Genomic DNA, 19,738 nt, shown 5'->3' on the forward strand with positions numbered 1-19,738 from the left:
AATAGAGGTATGTAGGAGGCAGCCAATCTATGTTTCTCTCATCTATGTTTCTCATTCTCTCTCTCTCTTCCTTCTTCTCTTTCTAAAATCAATAAAAACATATATATAAAGAAATAAAGACTGCAATGGGTTGAAACACATCCCATATAATAAAAGGCTAATATGCAAATAAACCGAATGGCGGAACGACCGGTCACAATGATGCGCACTGACCACCAGGGGTCAGATGCTCAATGCAGGAGCTGCCCTCTGGTGGTTCAGTGCGCTCCCACAGGGGGAATGCCGCCCAGCCAGAAGCCCTGAGCCGGGCTCACTGGCAAGCACAGCGCGTGGCGGTGGTGGGAGACTCTCCCCCCAGCATGGCAGCTGGACATCCCCCAAGGGCTCCTGGACTGTGAGAGGGCACAGGCCAGGCTGAGGGATCCGCCCCTCCCCCCGCACCCAGTGCACAAATGTTGTGCACTGGGCCTCTGGTAAATATATAAAAATCTATGATGATAGATTCATAATGATACTTAACAGCAAAAGCCTCACTGATTCCCTTTGAAATTTGCTAGGATACTAGCAACACATTCTAAAAATCCTATATAATAAAAGAGAAACATGCAAATTAGCCGTCCCTCCGCTACGCACAAGCCACACCCACAAGCCACGCCCACCAGCTGATCAGAGTGACTATGCAAATTAACCCAACAAAGATGGTGCTTCATTTACATACGCAGGTGTCAGGCGCCCCAGGAGGCGATGATGCCTGCAGCCACGGGCTCCCAGGACCTTTGCCAGTCCGGCAGGCAAGGCTGTCCGAGCCTAGCCACACCCATGGGCTCCTGGGACCTTCGCAGGCCTGGGAGGCGAGGCCGTAGCCATGCCCGTAGGCTCCCAGGACATTCGCCGGTCCAGGAGGTGAGGTCGACCGTGCCTAGCCATGCCCACAGGCTCCTGGGACCTTGCCGGAGAGCAGGAGGTTTGGAGGACTTGGCAGAGCAGGAGACCACTGGACATAGAGCAGAGCAAGAGAGAGAGAGAGGGCAGCTTGGAGGGCGTGGCTCCCTCTGACACCCCAGCCTCCTCAACACAGCTGTGGAAACTGACAGCAGGAAGGAGGAAGTCCCACCCCCACAGAATCAGCCAGAATCAGCCTTTAGTCAGACAGCTCTCAGTGGCCTGACAGCCAGGACTCTCATTCACTGCATCTCAGAACATGACAGTAGAGAGGTGGGACTATGTCTAAAGCACAACTGTTGATACAATGTAGCTCTGCAGCCAAAAGATGCTGGAGTCATCGACAGAAAATGTCTAAAGACCAACGTGCCTTTAAAGTTGAAAGAAGGCGGTGGCAACGACAGAGTATGTCTAGAGAACAGTCACCAACAAGTACTACCAATACCAATAGGAACTGCCTTCTCGGTGAAAATGGAGTACATGAGGATGCAATCCTCAAACATAGTTGTGGTGGGATGACTGTTAGATGTGAATTTTGCCTATCCCTAAATTTCTCGGATGAAAAACCATCCGATGGGAAATTTACTCGATGTTGTAGCAAAGGGAAAGTCTTCCCAAATGATATACATTTTTCAGATTATCCAGCATATTTAAAAAGATTAATGACAAACGAAGATTCTGACAGTAAAAATTTCATGAAAAATATTCGTTCCATAAATAGTTCTTTTGCTTTTGCTTCCATGGTTGCAAATATTGCATCACCATCAGGATATGGGCCATACTGTTTTAGAATACACGGACAAGTTTATCACCGTACTGGAACTTTTCATCCTTCGGATGGTGTTTCTCGGAAGTTTGCTCAACTCTATGTTTTAGAGATTAGCAATGCCAGAAAACCAGGGCTGTTTAGAAAGACAAATGATCAACATCAACAAACTCATGCATGACATAAATGAATTAACAAAATCGTACAAAATGAATGCTACATGAGGTAGAAAAGGAAGTCCAACCTGAAGCAGCAGCAAAAGGTATTGCTCCCACAGAAGTAAAAACGGCAATTAAATACGATCGTAACAGTGACCTGGGTAGATATAATTCTCCCCGTGTAACCGAGGTTGCTGTCATATTCAGAAAAGAAGATGGAGAACCTCCTTTTGAAAGGGACTTGCTCATTCATTGTAAACCAGATCCCAATAATCCAAATGCAACTAAAATGAAACAAATCAATATCCTGTTTCCTACATTAGGTGCAATGACATATCCTATTCTTTTTCCACATGGTGAAAAAGGCTGGGGAACAGGTATTGCATTAAGACTCAGAGACAACAGTGTAATCGACAATAATACTAGGCGAAATGTAAGGACACAAGTCACACAAATGCAGTATTATGAATTTCATCTCTCTGTGTGGGCCATGTTCAATCCTACTTTAAATGCAGGAAAATCAACTCAACAGTTTATCGTGGATTTGTATTAAAAAATGGAGGCCAATTGGATAAATTTCATCAAAGTAAACCAATCTAAGTTGAAAAATATAGTGGTTTGATGGATTATCTCAAACTTGATCTGAAAATGACAACGTGCCGATTGGTAAAATGATAATACTTCCATCATCTTTTTAAAAAAAAAATACTTTAATTGATTTCAGAGAGGAAGGAAGAGAGAGATAGAAACATCCATGATGAGAGAGAATCATGGATTGGCTGCCTCCCGCAAGTTCCCCGTGGGGTTCGAGCCCACAACCTGGGCACGTGCCCTTGACCAGAATCGAACCTGGGACCTTTCAGTTTGCAGGCCAATGCTCTATCCACTGAGCCAAACCAGCTAGGGCACTTCCATCTTCTTTTGAGGGTAGTCTCAGAAATATGCAGCAGCGATATCAGGATGCTATGGCAATTGTAACGAAGTATGGCAAGCCCGATTTATTCATAACCATGACATGCAACCCCAAATGGGCAGATATTGCAAACAATTTACAATGCTGGCAAAAAGTTGAAAACAGACCTGACTTGGTAGCCAGAGTTTTTAATATTAAGCTGAATGCTCTTTTAAATGATATCCGTAAATTCCATTTATTTGGCAAAGTAATAGCTAAAATTCATGTCACTGAATTTCAGAAATGTGGACTGCCTCACGCTCACATATTATTGATATTAGATAGTGAGTCCAAATTACGTTCCTCTAATTAATTCCCTTTCAATGTGTACAAATTTTGTGCACTGGGCTACTAGTCCTAGCTAAAAATAGACAAACATAGTAATTAACCGTACCTCCGACACGCTTCCCATTGGCTAATCAGGGCGATATGCAAATTAACTGCCAACCAAGATGGCGGCCGGCAGCCAGGCAGCTGAAGCGAACAGGAGGCTTGCTTGCTCCAGTGACGGAGGAAGCCAAGGTTCCCCGCCTGCCGCTGCCGGCCTCTGAGCTTGCATTCTAAGAAACAATGTTGCAAATATAGAAGCTAAACAAACCCCATGCTTTCAGCCAGCCGGCTGGCCGAGCTGGAATTGCAACAGTGTTTCAATTATAGAACCCAAACAAATGCAGATACCTGCTTTCAGCAGCCGAGGTCTCAGAGCTAGAGCCGAGCCTCAGAGCTAAAGCCAGCTCTCAGTTCCAGTGACAGCCACAGAAGGTAACTAAATCCCAGAATAAAAAAAAAAGAAAAAAAGGAGAGGTTGGGAGCTTCAGTCACCTGCCAGCCTGAAAACGGCCCTCAGCCCCTCACCCAGACTGGCCAGGCACCCCAGTGGGGACCCCCACCTGAAGGGGGTGTGACCAGCTGCAAACAGCCATCATCCCCTCATCCAGGTTGGCCACGCACCCAAGTGAGACCCCCACCCTGATCCGGGACACCCTTCAGGGCAAACCAGCCAGTCCCCACCTGTGCACCAGGCCTCTATCCTATATAGTAAAAGGGTAATATGCCTCCCAGCACCGGGATCAGCGGAGCCGCGAGGTCTCCCGAACCCGGGATCAGCGGAGCAGCGAGGCCTCAGGTCCCAGGATCAGTGGAGCCGAGAGGCCTCACACCCCAGGATCAGCGGAGCTGCAAGGCCTCCTGGCACCGGGATCAGCGAGGCCTCCCAGCACCGGGATCAGCAGAGCAGCGAGGCCTCCCAGCGCCGGGATCAGCTGAGCAGTGAGGCCTCCCAGCACCGGGATCAGCTGAGCAGCGAGGCCTCACTGCCCCGGTGTCAAGCGGAGCTGCGAGGCCTCCTGGCCCCTGGAGCAGTGTGACAGGGGGCAGCGCCCAAACCCCCTGATCGCACTGCGGCTGTGTGTGTGACAGTGGGCGGGGCGAAAACCTCCCTATCCACCCTGCTGTTTGTGACAGGGGAAGGCACCCCAAACCCTGATCAGCCCTGCTCTGTGCCTGATAGGGGGGAGCTCCCCAACCCCCTGATCGGCCCTGCTCTGTGTGTGACAGGGTGCGGCGCTCCAACCCCCCCATGGGCCCTGCTCTGTGTGTGACGGGGTGGAGCCGCAGCCTCCCCATCGGCCCTGCCCTGAGTGTGACAGGGGGGAGTGCCCCAACCCCCTGATCCCCCCTGCTCTGTGTGTGACAAGGGGCGGTGCCCCAACTCCCCTATCGACCCTACTCTGTGCGTGACAGGGGGAAGCTCCCCAACCCCCTGATTGGCCCTGCTCTGTGTGTGACAGGGTACGGAGCCCCAACCCCCCTGATGGGCCCTGCTCTGTGCGTGACAGAGGGTGGCGCCGCAACCTCCCCATTGACCCTGCCTTGAGTGTGACAGGGGGCGGCGCCCCAACCCCCCAATCGGCCCTACCCTGAGTGTGACTGGGGGTGGCATTGCAACCTCCCGATCTGGCCTGCTCTGTGCATGACAAGGGGCAGTGCCCCAACTCCCCAATCGGCCCTGCTCTGAGCCCGACCAGGGGCTGCACCTAGGGATTGGGCCTGCCCTCTGCCACCCAGGAGCGGGCCTAAGCCAGCACGTCGTTATCTCCCGAGGGGTCCCAGACTGTGAGAGGGCACAAGTGGGGCTGAGGGACACCCCCCCCCCCCGCCAGTGCACAAATTTTTGTGCACCAAGCCTCTAGTTTTCTATAAAAGGCTAGACAGTAAACATTTTTGTCTTTTAAAGCCAGACGGTCTTGTTGCAATTATTCAATTTTGCTAATGTAGTGCCTAAATGACACAAATAATATTTAAAGAAATGATCATGGTTGTGCTCTAATAAACTTTATTTACAAACATTGAAAACTGATTTTCATGTCACAAAATAGTTTTTTTTAAAAAACCATTAAAAATGTAAAAACCACTCTTAGCTCATAAGCTGTATAAAATAGGCAGCAAGCCAAATTTGGTGTATAGACTGAACCCTGATCTAGTCAATAAATCTCTTTAATCATCTCAAGAACATTATTTAAAGTGGTTCTTCATTTATGTTTATTTTAATTTAAGCTCCTTTTAGATCAAATTATTTCAGAGATGTCAAAATGATTTATTGGTCAAATCCAGCCACTTTTCTATTCTAGCAATAAATCACATGACTATAAAGTAGAGACTTAAAATATAGCTGTAATTAAGTGATAAAATTTAATTTCAAAGTCACAGGATATAACTATAATTATCATGACCATAAAATACATACTAATTTAAAAAATATATAATTTAAATGAGCCTTATCTCCTTCAATGTAACTACCTTATTGGTGTTACCAATTCCCACAACAACTACAGAAATGGATTCGTAAGCTATGGTATGTTCTCTTGCCTACCTTATGTTTTGGAAAATGTTTCTTTTTCTGATGATGGATATGAATTATTTTTTGAAAAGCCAGAGTCATTCAAAGTTAAGCCTGAAAGATGATCAAATTGGCTTACCCTATTTAAGGTTCATAAACTGGTCTTCAAGAGAATTTCAAATAAAGAGATCTGAAAACATTTTGGAGAACCCAGAAATAGACCCAAACCATTATGTTCAATTAATATTTGACAAAGGAGGCAAGAGCATACAATGGAGTCAAGACAGTCTCTTCAATAAATGGTGCTGGGAAATTTGGTCAGATACATGCAAAAAAATGAAACTAAATCACCAACTTACACCATACACAAAAACAAACTCAAAATGGTTAAAGACCATAAATGTAAGAAAGGAAACCATAAAAATCTTAGAAGACGCCACAAGGCAGCAAAATATCAGACATATGTTGTACCAATATTTTTACTGATAAAGCTCCTAGGGCAATGGAAACTAAGGAGAAAATAAACAAATGGGTCTACATAAAAATAAAAAGCTTCTGCACAGCAAAAGAAACCATCAACAAAACAACAAGAAAGCCCACTGCATGGAAGAACATATTTGCCAAGGCTATTTCAGATAAGGGTTTAATCTCCAAAATTTACAGAGAACTCATACAACTTAACAAAAGGAAGATAAACAATCCAAACAAAAAATGGGCAAAGGACATAAATAGACACTTTTTGAAAGAGGACATACCATACAGAAGGCTGAGAGATATATAAAAACATGCTCAAAGTAACTAATTATCCTAGTGATGCAAATCAAAACAACAATGAGGTACCATCTCACACCTGTCAGAATGGCTATCATCAACAAATCAACAAATGACAAATGCTGGCAAGGATGCGGAGAAAAAGGAACCCTCATGCACTGCTGGTGGGGATGCAGACTGGTAAAGCCATTGTGGAGAACAGTATGGAGTTTCCTCAAAAAATTAAAAATGGAATTCCCATTTGACCCAGTGATCTCACTTCTAGGATTATATCCCAAGAAACCAGAAACACCAATCAGAAAGGATATATGCACCCCTATGTTCATAGCAGCACAATTTACAATAGCTAAGATCTGGAAACAGCCTAAGTACCCAGCAGCTGAGTGAATTAAAAAACTGTGGAACGTCTACACAATGGAATCCTATGCTGCTGTTAAAAAAAAAAAAAAAGGAATTTTTACCATTTGCAACAGCATGATTGGAACTGGAGAGCAAATAAGCCAGTTGGAGAAAGATAAATATCACATGATCTCACTCATATGTGGGATATAATGATCAACATAAACTGATTAGCAAAAACAGATCCAGAGACAAGGGGCAGGGGAGTAGGGGTTTAGAGATCAACCAAAGGACTTGTATGCATGCATATTAGCATAACCAATGGACACAGACACTGGGGCAGTGGGGGCTGCCCTCGGGGTGGGAGTGGGGAGGGTGTCAATCAGGGGAAAAGGAGACATATATAATACTTCAAACAATAAAAAAAATTATACTTCAATGCAGCTGTTTAGACAAGGTTTTGTTTTAATTTTATAAGCAATGGAAAGTTATTTAAGATTTGTAAATGAAGAAAAACTATTGAAAAAAAATTGCCAGTAAAGAATTATTCAGATTAAAATATTTAAAAAAAAGAATACACACAGTGACACCAGGGATGCACACACACAGAGAATAAAACAACGATGTGATGATATAACAAGAAGGTGGCCATCTGTTAGCCTCAGAAGAAACCAACCCTGACACCTTGATCTTGTTCTTCTAGCCTCCAGAACGGAGAGACAATAAATTTTTGTTGTGTTAAGCCAAAAAATAAAAAATAAAAAAACACATTTTGGGGAATGGAGTAAGTATATAGCTTCCTAAGGTGACTGGTTAGAAAACAAGTATTTGTGTAGATATTTAAATTCTGGTATATATTAAAAGTTAGTCTAGTCAAATCACCCATTATAATATTTTACATGAGAAAACACAAAGTTCATAGTTATGTAAACCTTCCACAAGTCTGTTACCTAATGTCATCAGAGCAGCAATCAATAACCATCCAGCTTGTGTGCGCTGAGCTGAAAGGCGACTGTTTTGAGAAGCAGAACACAGCAAATCCTCTGCTAATGTCAAAATAATCTATTTACATATAAAAGAACAAGGCAAAAAAAAAAGCCTATCAGTTTAAGGTTATTGGACAAATAACAGCAACTAATAATAATGTCTTGAAAATTTAACTCTCACATATATTGGCATATAAGTGTACACAGAAACTCTGTAATTGTTTGCAGAATATGTGCAACAACATAGTACAACTGTTTAAGTTTAGCTGTATAGAATTTGAACTTATTTTTATTTTTAAGTAACCATCTTAGATAGTAACTACCAAAGAAAACCTCATTACAGGAATCTTTTAAAAATTTTGCATACCACTTTAAAAATAGATATATAAGGGGGGGGGGGAAGGATACTCATGTAATACCCTTTGTAATACTTTAAGCGAAAAATAAAAAAAAAATTAAAAAAAAAAATAGATATATATATTTACTGATTTCAGGGAGAAATGGAGAGGGAGAAAGAGATAGAAACATCAATGATGAGAGAGAATCACTGACTGGCTGCCTCCTGCAGAGCCCCCACTGGGGATTGAGCCCACAACCTGGGCATGTGCCCTGACTAGGAATTGAACCGTGACCTCTTTGCTCATAGATCAATGTTCTATCACTGAGCCACACTGGCTGGGCTAAATTTTTGCATACCATTTTGATACCTAAGTGGCTATATACTACAGAGGTTAAAAGCTTTCAAAATAACCTCATATTGAAGTTTCAAAGTACAGTGAGATTCATTAAAATGTTATATTTTAAAAGTCTATGAAATAGGTAGTGTTATAAACTGAGAGGGAAAACCAGATATTTCACATTCATGACTAATGCATGCCTGTACAGTACAAAAGCCAACAAGTATCTAATATGCCTAAGAAAATATCTCTATTACTAATCACTTTTATTATGACTTGGCATGTAAATTTTCTAAAGAGGTAGGCTAGTGGATTTTAAAACAACCAATCAACTTACTGCTAATTTAGGACTACTTGTGGCCTATACTCAATGGATAACACTCAGAGAATGAGAACCAAACCAACCATCCTGTCTTTCTAACCTAGTAAGATCTGTGGATATTAAATTTAACTATATAAATGCAATGGTAATTCTTCGCAAGATGTAATGTGTTTAGAATGTAATTTAAATGAAGGTATCACTTCCCAAAGTTGTTAGTCACCTTAATTCAAATGGTGTTGGCCAGATATTCCAGGCTTGTACTGTGCATTTCCTGCCCCAGACCTGGAACCAGTCATTCCTCCATGAAGCTCTGGTTCCTTTACTAGAAATGGTATTTAGAGCCATAATCTGGGCACTAGGGGTTGTCCCTGCTACTTGGTTGTCATTGCTTTGAGGTCTTTTCACTGGACAGAGGACATAAGTGTTTTCAAAACTAGGAAATTATAAATTCATAGTAATATTTTCTATTCAAATTTAACATATGGACTTTTACTTAACTTTCTTGCTTCAATAACGACAGCACTTTTTAAAAAAATTTTGTTTTATTGCTTAAAATATTACAAAGAGTAGTACATATGTCTCCCTTTTTCTTCCCCCTTTGACCTTCCCCCGGCTTCCCCTAACCCCCAGTGTCTTGTGTCCATTGGTTATGCTTATAGCACTTTTTTAAATATGGAAAATCTTGGTTCCTAAGAACATTGTGTCTATTTTATCTAACTATATTTAATTTCAAAATAATATCACCACTAATAATATTAACTATAAAATTATCACATGAAGCTTAAGATTTCTTTTGCAGCTCTATTTGTCTTTTACAATGCAACTTAAATATTTTTATTGATTTCAGAGAACACGGAGAGGGATAGACAGAAATATCAATGATGAGAATCACTGATAGGCTGCCTCCTGCACGCCCCCTACTGGGGATCAAGCCTGAAACCTGGGCATGTACCCTGACTGGGAATTGAAGCCTGAACTCCTGGTTCATAGGTCAACATGCAACCACTAAGCCATTACCGGCCAGGCTATAATGCAATTTAAAATGTATTTTATGGCAGAGCTAAATATACATCAAAATAAAGCCTTTAGGAACAAGTTCTTTTATTAAATGAAGATACTTTTAACAAAAAGTACAGAAAGCATTTCTGTTTAAGAATGGGTAAGACATTACTTAACCAGCCCTTCCATTTTCACACTAATTATGTTGATAATATTTAACACTTAAGTGATACACAGCTGACTGCTCAGAAATTTGTCCTGCATGGCTGCAACTGGGTGATACTCTGAACATACCAGAACCACGGAATTGTATACTGTAACAGGGTGAACTTTGTATAAAGTGAATTATCTCAAGAAGACCATCATGCCCTGGCCGGTGTGGCTCAGTGGCTGGAGCATCCGCCTGCGGATGGAAGGGTCCCGGGTTCGATTCCAGTTAAGGGCACATGCCCGGGTTGCAGGCTCAATCCCCAGTAGGGGGCGTGAAGGAGCCAGCCGATCCATGTTTCTCTCTCTCTCCCTCTTCCTTCCTCTCTGAAATCAATAAAAACATATTAAAAAAAAAAAAAGACCATGATGTTTTTAGGAAAAACTTAAAATGTCATTATTGTATGTAGAGAATGAAATCATTACCTTGCCCTTTCCATGAGGAATTCCTAAAGGACAATGTTTCACTGCTCCCAATAAAGCTGCCACAGCAAAACTAAAGCCAGTCACTGCTTCGGGTGAAGACTTAAGTACAGTAAGCCTTTCAAGGCAACGGTCCAAGAGTGGCGTTAGGTAAGAAGGTAATGCCACAGCAATGCAGCGTAGACACCAGGCTGCTGTTAGCCGAACAGATATGCTAGGATGAAGAATAACTGAAATGACACTGTCAAGAATGCCTAGAAGAACAGAAAAACAAACAATGCCTTAGCTACACAGATAAGACTCACTAAGTCAAAGGAATAAGTAGTCACATGAATCAAGTATCTATTATCTTTATCAAAAGCTAAATCAGAAAAAAAGTGATACATAATTATAAATAAGTTTTGTATCCAATAATTGTTTCTTCTAATATATCTCATGAAAACTGGCTTAAGTTAAGTCAGTACAAAAAAGAAAACTTGTATTTCCTAAATATGCCAATGTTCTGTTTACTTTATCTTGAGATTATTATTAATTATACTAGCATTAAAATTAGTAAGCTGCCAGGCTGGTGTGGCTCAGTGGCTGAGTGTTGACCTATGAACCAGGAGGTCAAGGTTTGATTCCTGGTCAGGGCACATGCCTGGGTTGTGGACTCCATCCCCAGTGGAGGGTGTGCAAGAGGCAGCCAATCAGTGATTCTCTCTAATCATTAATATTTCTCTTTCCCTTTCCCTTTCTCTCTGAAATTAATAAAAAAATATATTTTTAAAATTATCAGTAAGTAACAAAAGTACCTTGAGAAGAAATGTTACACACCATGCTCTATCCTCCTTTTTAAAAAAAATCCCTTCTGGCACATTTATATACGTAATTAGTATACTTCCTATCTACCATATTGCTCTTATATGAGAACAAAATGTTAAGCTCTAGGATTTTCTAGGTGCTCAATGCACTACTAAACAACTATGAAGAAAGTGGACTACCACTACTAGTTAGAAAAAATATCCACATTTGCAATGATTCAACATACACCTTCATCAAAACATATAATAGTTCATATTGACTGCTACTTTAATAATATGTACCCTCAGATAAAGAGTTTATGAACAAAATATAATGTAAAGCTTCAGTGTACAGGAAATGTGTATCACAAAGGACAAAAACCATTAAAAATTATTTTTAAAAGTGACTACATGACAGAAGCCAGTCACAATAGACCACATACTGTATGATTCCATTTACATGAAACGTCCAAACAGGAAAATCCATAGAGACAAAAAGCAGATTAGTGGTTGTCAAAGGCTCGGGGAAAGGGAAATGGGGAGTGACTGCTAATGGGTGCAGGACTTCTTGGGATGATGAATACATCCTGGGATTAGATAGTGTACAACTTTGAACATACCAGAACCACTGAATTGTATACTTTAAAAGGGTGAACTCTGTATAATATGAATTATCTCTCACAATGATTAAATAATTTTCAAGAAGAGAAAGAAAACAGAGATTGCTTACAAAAAACTTTGAGGAAGTGAATTACTTGTACCATATAAAAACTAATGTTTTCACTGCAGATGAGAGATATGAGTTCAGGTTTACTTCTCCATTTTCCCATTATCTTAACTACCCCCAGAGAGAAAAGCAGGGTGGTAGGAGAGACATAGAGAACAACCTTCAATAGCAAAAGCAACCCTATGTATATATGTATATGTGTATATATATATATATGTTTTAATAATCTTGATTACTAGTATATATGTTTCATAAAACATCTCTAGTAAATACACAGTGATATCTATAAGAAATAAACTGTAGGAGGGAGATTTTCTTCCTTGGAAAAAAGTTGTGTAGAGTAAAAATAAAAACAAGGAGTTCAGATGAGCCACAACAATAGATACCTGCACTTGAATCCTGCAGCAAAGGCGCAGCTGTGGTCCCGAGACCGTGTATGAGATTTCCGAGTTCTTGTAAAGCACACACCAGCATATGCTGGCTGGCTGCTACATCTGTGGAGCCAAGCCGGGTTTCCAAATTACCGTCACACATCACAGCATCTGACAGAAGTATAAGAATTAACTATGCAACAATGCTTTGCTAAAATAGATTACAGCAGGTGAGTGTTAGTAGTGGAACAGTATAAAAGCAAAAATTAGTACCTCCACTTGATCTATATAACTGAAATACTAAAAAGAGGACTTCCATTAACAAAGAACTGAACTAATTTACCGAATCAGTTCAAGCAACCTGACCATAGATCCCTTATTATTCCCTTAGCAAGTGACACTGAAAGAGAGAACTAATGGAAAACTAAAAAAGATTCCAATTTTATTGGTACACAAGATGAACAGTACAGGAATTGAGATAAAAACTGTTTCAAAAACAATGCATCAGCTTCTATTGTAAGATCATGAATTCTGATGAAATATTATTACCAGCCTTTAAGATTTATACATATGATAGTTATTACTATGTTAGGTAACTTATGTATCATTTATATATTGACTGCTCTGAAACAACTGATGTCTGTTATTAGTGTTTTTTGTATTAATATAGTAATATACCAGTGTAGCTTTTCCTTAGGGACAAACCCTTTAGCACTGTTAAAACAGGTCATTTTAGTAGACTCATACCGACAACTTTCTTTAACTTCCATATAGCCTGGCAAATGTCCTTAGCAGCAGCAATTTGAGCCTTTTCTCCAAGAAGGCCTCCTATAGTAGCTCGAAGGATAAATGAAACACAACGGCGACCGCAGACAGCATCGGCCTGAGCTTGGGTGACTTTAGGGTGTGACTGTGACACAAGGCTTAGGATATGAGAAAGAATGGCAGCAAAATTCTTCTCTAGCCATGCTCCTCCTAGTGTTGAAATAAATACCACATAAGCCTAAAAAAGAAAGAGGAGTTTTATCTTCAACATGAAATAATTTCAATTCTATGTTAATATCTTCTCTTCCACAAATATGCAGAATTTACTAATATTTTTTATCTTTTCTCATTTACAGCCACTTTAGCTACATGAATACAACACTATTTTTTTGTTTTCTAAGCCAAACTGAATTTGCAGTCTTGCATTAATGCTACCTGTTTTATTTTGGCTTTATGAAAGGTTTCAGAACAGTCAGCATAGCCAACTAATATGTAAAAATGTGTCTGTGGCTTCTCTGAACAAAGAATTCAAGCTCTTTCACATTCTGAACAAGAAAATCCAATAAAACATATGAACACATTCTAAGAATTAACTGTGTTCCAATATCATAACTCTAAGGGATTTTAGTTTTAGAAACTGTAAGTTTATAGTGATGAATCACTGCTCTTTATTTTTAAGAAAGTAATGGTTGCCCTAGCTGGCTTGGCTCAGTGGATAGAGTGTCGACCTGCGGACTCAATTCCAGTCAAGGGCATATGTCTGGGTTGCCAGCTTGATCCCCAGTGGGGGGCGTGCAGGAGGCAGCCGATCAATGATTCTCTCTCATCATTCTCTCTCTCTCTTTTCCCTTCAATAAAAAAAAATTTTTTTAAAAAGAAAGTTAATGGTTTATCTTACTCCAGAGATACAAGAACAGTTTTCTTATGTAATTTGTTTTTTGAAAAACTAGTTTACAATTAATTATACTGGGACATTCCCAGTGGGGTGTGTGCAGGAGGCAGCCAATTGATGTTTCTCTCATCAATGATGTTTTTAATCTCTCCCTCTCACTCCTCTCTGAAATCAATAGAGATATGTCTATATTTTTTAAATTAAAAAAAATACAGGCTTGTTTTGAACCATAATGGCATTCAGGAAACAAGATAATTCTAAGAAAGAATGTAGAAACCTTTGTTTTGTTTTATTCTAAGATACTTTTACCAGAGTTTAGTTTATTAAATTTTATTTAGGACCAGGAATTTAAGCACTTAAGAGTAGATAACATGCTGTAATATTTACTTAGGAGTTGAAACCATATAAAATGGAAATACAATAGTGCCCATGCTGAAAAATATGTACCTAATAGCTTAAACTTGAATTGTACATACACACATAAACACAATAAAAAACATGTTAAACCACAAGATACATAAAGATACAAGGCTTAAAAACAAAATACTCATGTTTCAAAGGAAATAAAACAAAAATATCCCATTACTAGGAATTGAAAATATTGTGTGGAATAGCCTATCTAGGTGGCTTTATGGTAAATAAGGTTCTCTCTCATAATCTAGCTTTTAAAAAGCATTTTGGCCTAGCCCTAGCTGGTTTGGCTCAGTGGATAGAGCGTCAGCCTGAGGACCCAAGGGTCCCATGTTTGATTCTGGTTAAGGGCACATGCCTGGGTTACGAGCTTGGTCCAATGTGCAGGAGACAGCCAATCAATGATTCCCTCTCATCATTGATGTTTCTATCTCTCTCTTCCTCTCTGAAATCAATAAAAATATATATTTTTTAAAAAGTGTTTTGGCCTCACCATATCTATTTATAAATATAAGAGCATGAGTGATGACCCTGCATAGTATCACTTCTGGTTGGAGTCAGATCCTAAAACTTTCATTACGGGCCAGTGAGAGTTACATTTAGATACTGACTTGTGATCCTAACCTGAGTAATTCCAACTCGAACATCCCTACTGACTGAACTGGTTCCTTTCAGCATATCACCACTGGCTCGAAGAAATCCTGAACTCCCACGTAGAAACCCTGTTCCTAGTAATTCCAGAACTTCCTCCAGAGATACTCTGCGAATGCTTTGACGTGAGGCTGCTATAAGAAAGAACAAAACATGTGATTTTTGTATTTTGCAGACTATATTTTAATGCATGATCTTGATTAGAATGTTAACTGAAACAAAAATAAATTAAAAACTCAAATAAAATGCAAAATTTACAGGGCATCAGACACGTTAACACACAAATTCACACAAGGGTTCAGAGGTCAAATCATAATGGACTCTGAAGCATCCTTTCAGTGATGTCTTAAAGTCTACATCACTTTGAGATTATGAGCTATTGCTCTCTTTTCCTCAAAGAATTTAAAAGGCTAACAGTATCCTAAAACAATGGAAAACAAATAAATTGTCCCAATTCTCCAAGAATGAAAAATGCAATACAATGCTTTGAAATTCTTTTAAAATAATTAAAATGCCAAAATCATAATTTTATTTTTCCAAAGGCTTATATAAAATAACCACTGTATCCTACTTTTAAAACTTCTCAACTGCAAGTACAACTTTTGTTATATCCCCAGTCTCTGAAGAAATCAAAGCCAAATATTACTAAAACTTCTCAGTCAGCCCTTGGGCTACAATAATTAAAAGATTAGTTTGTCTTCAGTCTGACACAGCTGATTCTCCCTTTGAGTATCTCCTTAAAAAAAAAAAAAAAAAAAAAGAACCCATTTTCTTCCTTTCATTTTTCTGAAAAATGATGGTCACGAGTTCTGACTCTTATTATTGATTCAAGTCATACATAGTACAGGAATAAACTTTCATTAATCAAAAATATGAACCAAAAAAATCTACTCCTTAGCTTAAAGAGATGTTCCGTGGAAACAAAGGAAAATCTATGATGGCCTTTGGAAGAGAAACTTTAGCGAATAGTACAAAATCCATGCCCTTGTGCATCATAAATTCTAGGAAGGAGACAACAATAAATATAATACATGAATAGGCATATAGTATGCTAGACAGTGACTGAAAGCCATACAAAAAAATAGAACAGGGCAGAAATATAGGAGGGGGCAGTGTTGTTGTGCTTTTCAACAAGGTAGTCAGGGAATGGTTAATTGAAAGGGTGACCTCTGAACATAATTCCGTAAGTGAGGGAATTAGGCACGCAGATCCTAAAACTTTAGGATCCGAAAGTCCTAGGATCTACCTAGAGAAAAGATGTTCTAGCCAGAGGAAATAGCTCAGACAAAAAAAAGCCTTGAGGAGAGATATGGTGCCTAGTGAGTCCAAGCAGAGATATGTAGACAAAGCAGTGGAGGGGTCTAGTAGGAAACAGACCAGGCTACAAGGATGAGTAGAGAGAAGACAAAGGATCTTATAGATCCTTGTAAGGATATAAGTGAAGTGAGGTGCCAGTGGAGAACCTTGAGCAGAAGAGTGATACAATCTGTCGCTTGGCCTCTGTTCTAACAGGAGACTGTATAGAGGGGCAAAGGTAAAAGTAGGAGAACCCATTAGGAACAATTAAGTAATTCAAGCAAAGGGTGATGGTGGCTTAGATCAAGGTGGCTGCCATAAAGTGGAGTCTGAACAGACATACATATGTATTTTTAAGTTTTTTTATTAAGAAAATTTTCAAAATTACAAAAAAGCTACAATAAAATAAATTCCCATATACCCTCCAGCTACACTCACAATATTTTCCTTATTACTTCCTCATTTTTTAAGAACATACATATGACTAGTTGTTTTACAGAAGAACCCTCAATTTGAGTTTGTCTAGTACTTCCTCAGAATTTTTGGCAAGAGAACTAAGTAAGTATTGCTGTAAGCCTTCTCAATGCATAACATCAAGGGCACTGTAAGGCTTGGTGTCAGTCTGCCCCTGCATTGGTGATACTATCTTTGAACACCTGAGTAAGATGTTGGCCAGGTTTGTCCATTGTCAAATATTATTTTCCCTGCTGTAATTATTATGTAACCTATGTGATGATACTTTAAGATGGCATAAATATTCTATAACTTATCAAACTTTCACCCAAGAATGTACTGAGGCCCTAACTGGTTTGGCTCAGTGGATAGAGCGTCGGCTTGTGGACTGAAGGGTCCCGGGTTCGATTCCGGTCAGGGGCATGTACCTGGGTTGCAGGCACATCCCTAGTGGGGAGTGTGCAGGAGGCAGCTGATCGATGTTTCTAACTCTCTATCCCTCTCCCCTTCTCTCTGTGAAAAATGAATAAAATATATTAAAAAAAAAAAAAGAATGTACTGAGGATTCCTACCTGCATAAATTATCCTATATACTAAAAGCCTATTATGCAAATCGACCGAATAATGGAACGACCAGTGGAATGACCAATCGCCATGATGCGCACTGACCACCAGGGGGAAGACGCTCAACACAGAAGCTGCCCCCAGCCCACAGGCCCCAGGCCAGCCAAGGCGGTGCCAGCGGGGGTCCCCTGATTGCCCTGCTGGTCACTCCACAGAGGGAGGCGACCAGCGGCAGCAGTGAGGGGGTGGGGCCGGTGAGCAGGCGGAGCCAGGCAGGGCAAGGCTGGTGCCAGCGGGACCCCCTGATCACCGCGCTGGTCACCCCACAGATCGGCCCAGATCACTGGCCAGGCCTAGGGACCCTACTCATGCACGAATTTAGTGCACTGGACCTCTAGTTACTGTAATAATTCCAATAATGTCATTGCCTAAAAATTACTCTTTCTACAGTTATTAACTGAATTTCATCATAAAAAAGAGCTCTTCCTTTTCCTTTATTTATCTTCAGTAATCTATAAAAGTAAGATTTCTTTTTATTTAATAGGTTATCCATTTTCTGTCGTTACTAGTTTTGTCTCTAATATTGTCCTAAATTTGACCAGTGGAAGACTCTTGAGAAAGCTGGCCAATGGAGTTCCTTACTTTTTGGCATAAGATGTTCTAGGCTCATGTTCAGACTTTTCCAACTCCAACCCCATAATAAGCTATTTCTTCAAGGAATCCTGATTCTGATTATGTTTTAAGATTGTCAAGTAGAATAGCTATTGAGTGTGAGAGAGAAGAGTAAAGGGTGACTTTAAAAATTTTGTTTGAACACCTGGAAGGATAGAGTTATCATCAATTTAGATTAGCAAGACTGCAAGTAAAGCCGGTGTGAGTATGTTGTGGGGAGGCGAAGTCAAGCATTCACTTTAGGACAAGTTAATTTGAAACATCAAATGGATATCAAAATAGAGATGTCAAATGGGCAGCTGGATATGAAAGTCTGGTGTCCAGGAGAGAAGTCTGGGCTAAAGATATAAATCCAGGAATCCCTGATATAGGTGATATTTAGATGGTATTTAAGCCATGAGATTGGATAAGGTCTCCAAGAGAATGAGTAGACATAAAGAGCAGGAGACCAAGTACTAGGTAATGTGCTTCTTCTCCGACAAGACAAGGAATCATTGAAGAAGGCTGAACAGGAATTCCTAGTGAGAAGGAAGGAAAACCAGGGGATTTTTAAAGGACCATAAGGTCCTAAGAGGAAAATGAGAAAAGAATAAGGAGGATCACCTGAGCTAAATGATGCTGAAAGGTCAAATAAGACAACTGAGAGTTGTCTGCTGGCTTTAGCATGGCAAATACAGAATGTAACTCCAAAACAGCAGGGCTTTTTATCTGTTTTGCTCAATAACATACAGATCTATATATTCAGAACAGATCTAGCCCAATATAAACACTCAACCAATTACTTATTACTGAGTGAATAAACGAACATGGAGGTCATTGGTTACCTTCACAAAAATAATTTTGGTGGTGATTGGGGAAAAATCTTAATTTAAGTGGGTTTGAAAATTATGGCAAGAGAGGAACTAAACACAGAGGGTGTCAACTCTTCTGAGGGAATATAGTCAACAATAACTATGCATGGTGCCAGGGAGGTACTTGAAATATCGGGGTGGGGTGGACTGCTCTGTGAAGTGCAAGATTGTCTAACCACAATGCTATACATCTGAAACTAATATAGAACAGTACTGAATGTAAATTGTAATTGAAAATAAATAAGTAAATTGATGCAAATAATCCAGAAAACAAAAGAAACCTCTTTTGAGGAATTTGCTGCAAAGGGAAGAAGAGAAATGGGGCTCTAGCTGGCTGACATACACAATTTTCTTTTTTATGTGGGAGGCATAAAAAAAAAGCATGTTTTGTACGGAATAACTTGATATAGATGGAAATGTTGAAATATGAAAGGGAGACTTCCTAGAGCTATATCCTCGAGCAGGTGAGAGGATGAACCCTAATATATAGTATATCAAAAGTGTGGCTTTAACAGAAGATTGCATAATTCATCTTGAGTAGGAAAGTCAGAGTATATGTGTACAGATGGTACAAGGTGAGTGAATTTGATAGGGAAGCCTATGGAAGATAGGCCATCAAGTGAAAATAAGATGGGGGGAGAAGTAGGTATAAAATAGTCAATTAGAAAGTGGGAGAATGAATGGACTAGTGAAAAAAATTATATCTGCCAGCCAACATTAAAGACCTACTTAAGGTTCATGGTCAAGAGGTGATTAAGATTACATAAACTCCTGGCAACTTACCCCAATGCTAGGAGAATGTCATACTCAATCTCTGCTTTTTAAGTACATTGGTATGAAATACAACCTATTTTAAGCTCATTAGTTTGACTAAGAATGTCATTTCAGTTCTGTACCTCATAATCTTTGCATATTGTGGTTG

At 39.9% G+C, this 19,738-nt stretch overlaps 1 protein-coding gene across 6 annotated transcripts in view; it reads right to left on the reverse strand.

The window, feature by feature from the left end:
* The window catches only part of HEATR5A (HEAT repeat containing 5A), a 120,036-nt gene that overhangs the window by 70,631 nt on the left and 29,667 nt on the right, over positions 1-19,738 (reverse strand). For 5 of the 6 annotated variants that reach the window (XM_070427617.1, XM_070427609.1, XM_070427599.1 and 2 more), the window contains 5 exons: positions 14,954-15,114; positions 13,009-13,264; positions 12,277-12,432; positions 10,385-10,635; positions 7,718-7,829 (listed from right to left, as the gene is read on the reverse strand). In XM_070427617.1, the coding sequence (XP_070283718.1) occupies positions 7,718-7,829; positions 10,385-10,635; positions 12,277-12,432; positions 13,009-13,264; positions 14,954-15,114 (936 nt within the window). The remainder of the gene's footprint in view (positions 1-7,717; positions 7,830-10,384; positions 10,636-12,276; positions 12,433-13,008; positions 13,265-14,953; positions 15,115-19,738) is intronic. The other variant, XM_070427590.1, reaches the window with a different exon arrangement.

Source organism: Myotis yumanensis, unplaced genomic scaffold (genome assembly GCF_028538775.1).
Source record: "Myotis yumanensis isolate MYYU_CA2020_CCGP unplaced genomic scaffold, mMyoYum1.0.hap1 SCAF_1, whole genome shotgun sequence".
NCBI lineage: Eukaryota > Metazoa > Chordata > Mammalia > Chiroptera > Vespertilionidae > Myotis > Myotis yumanensis.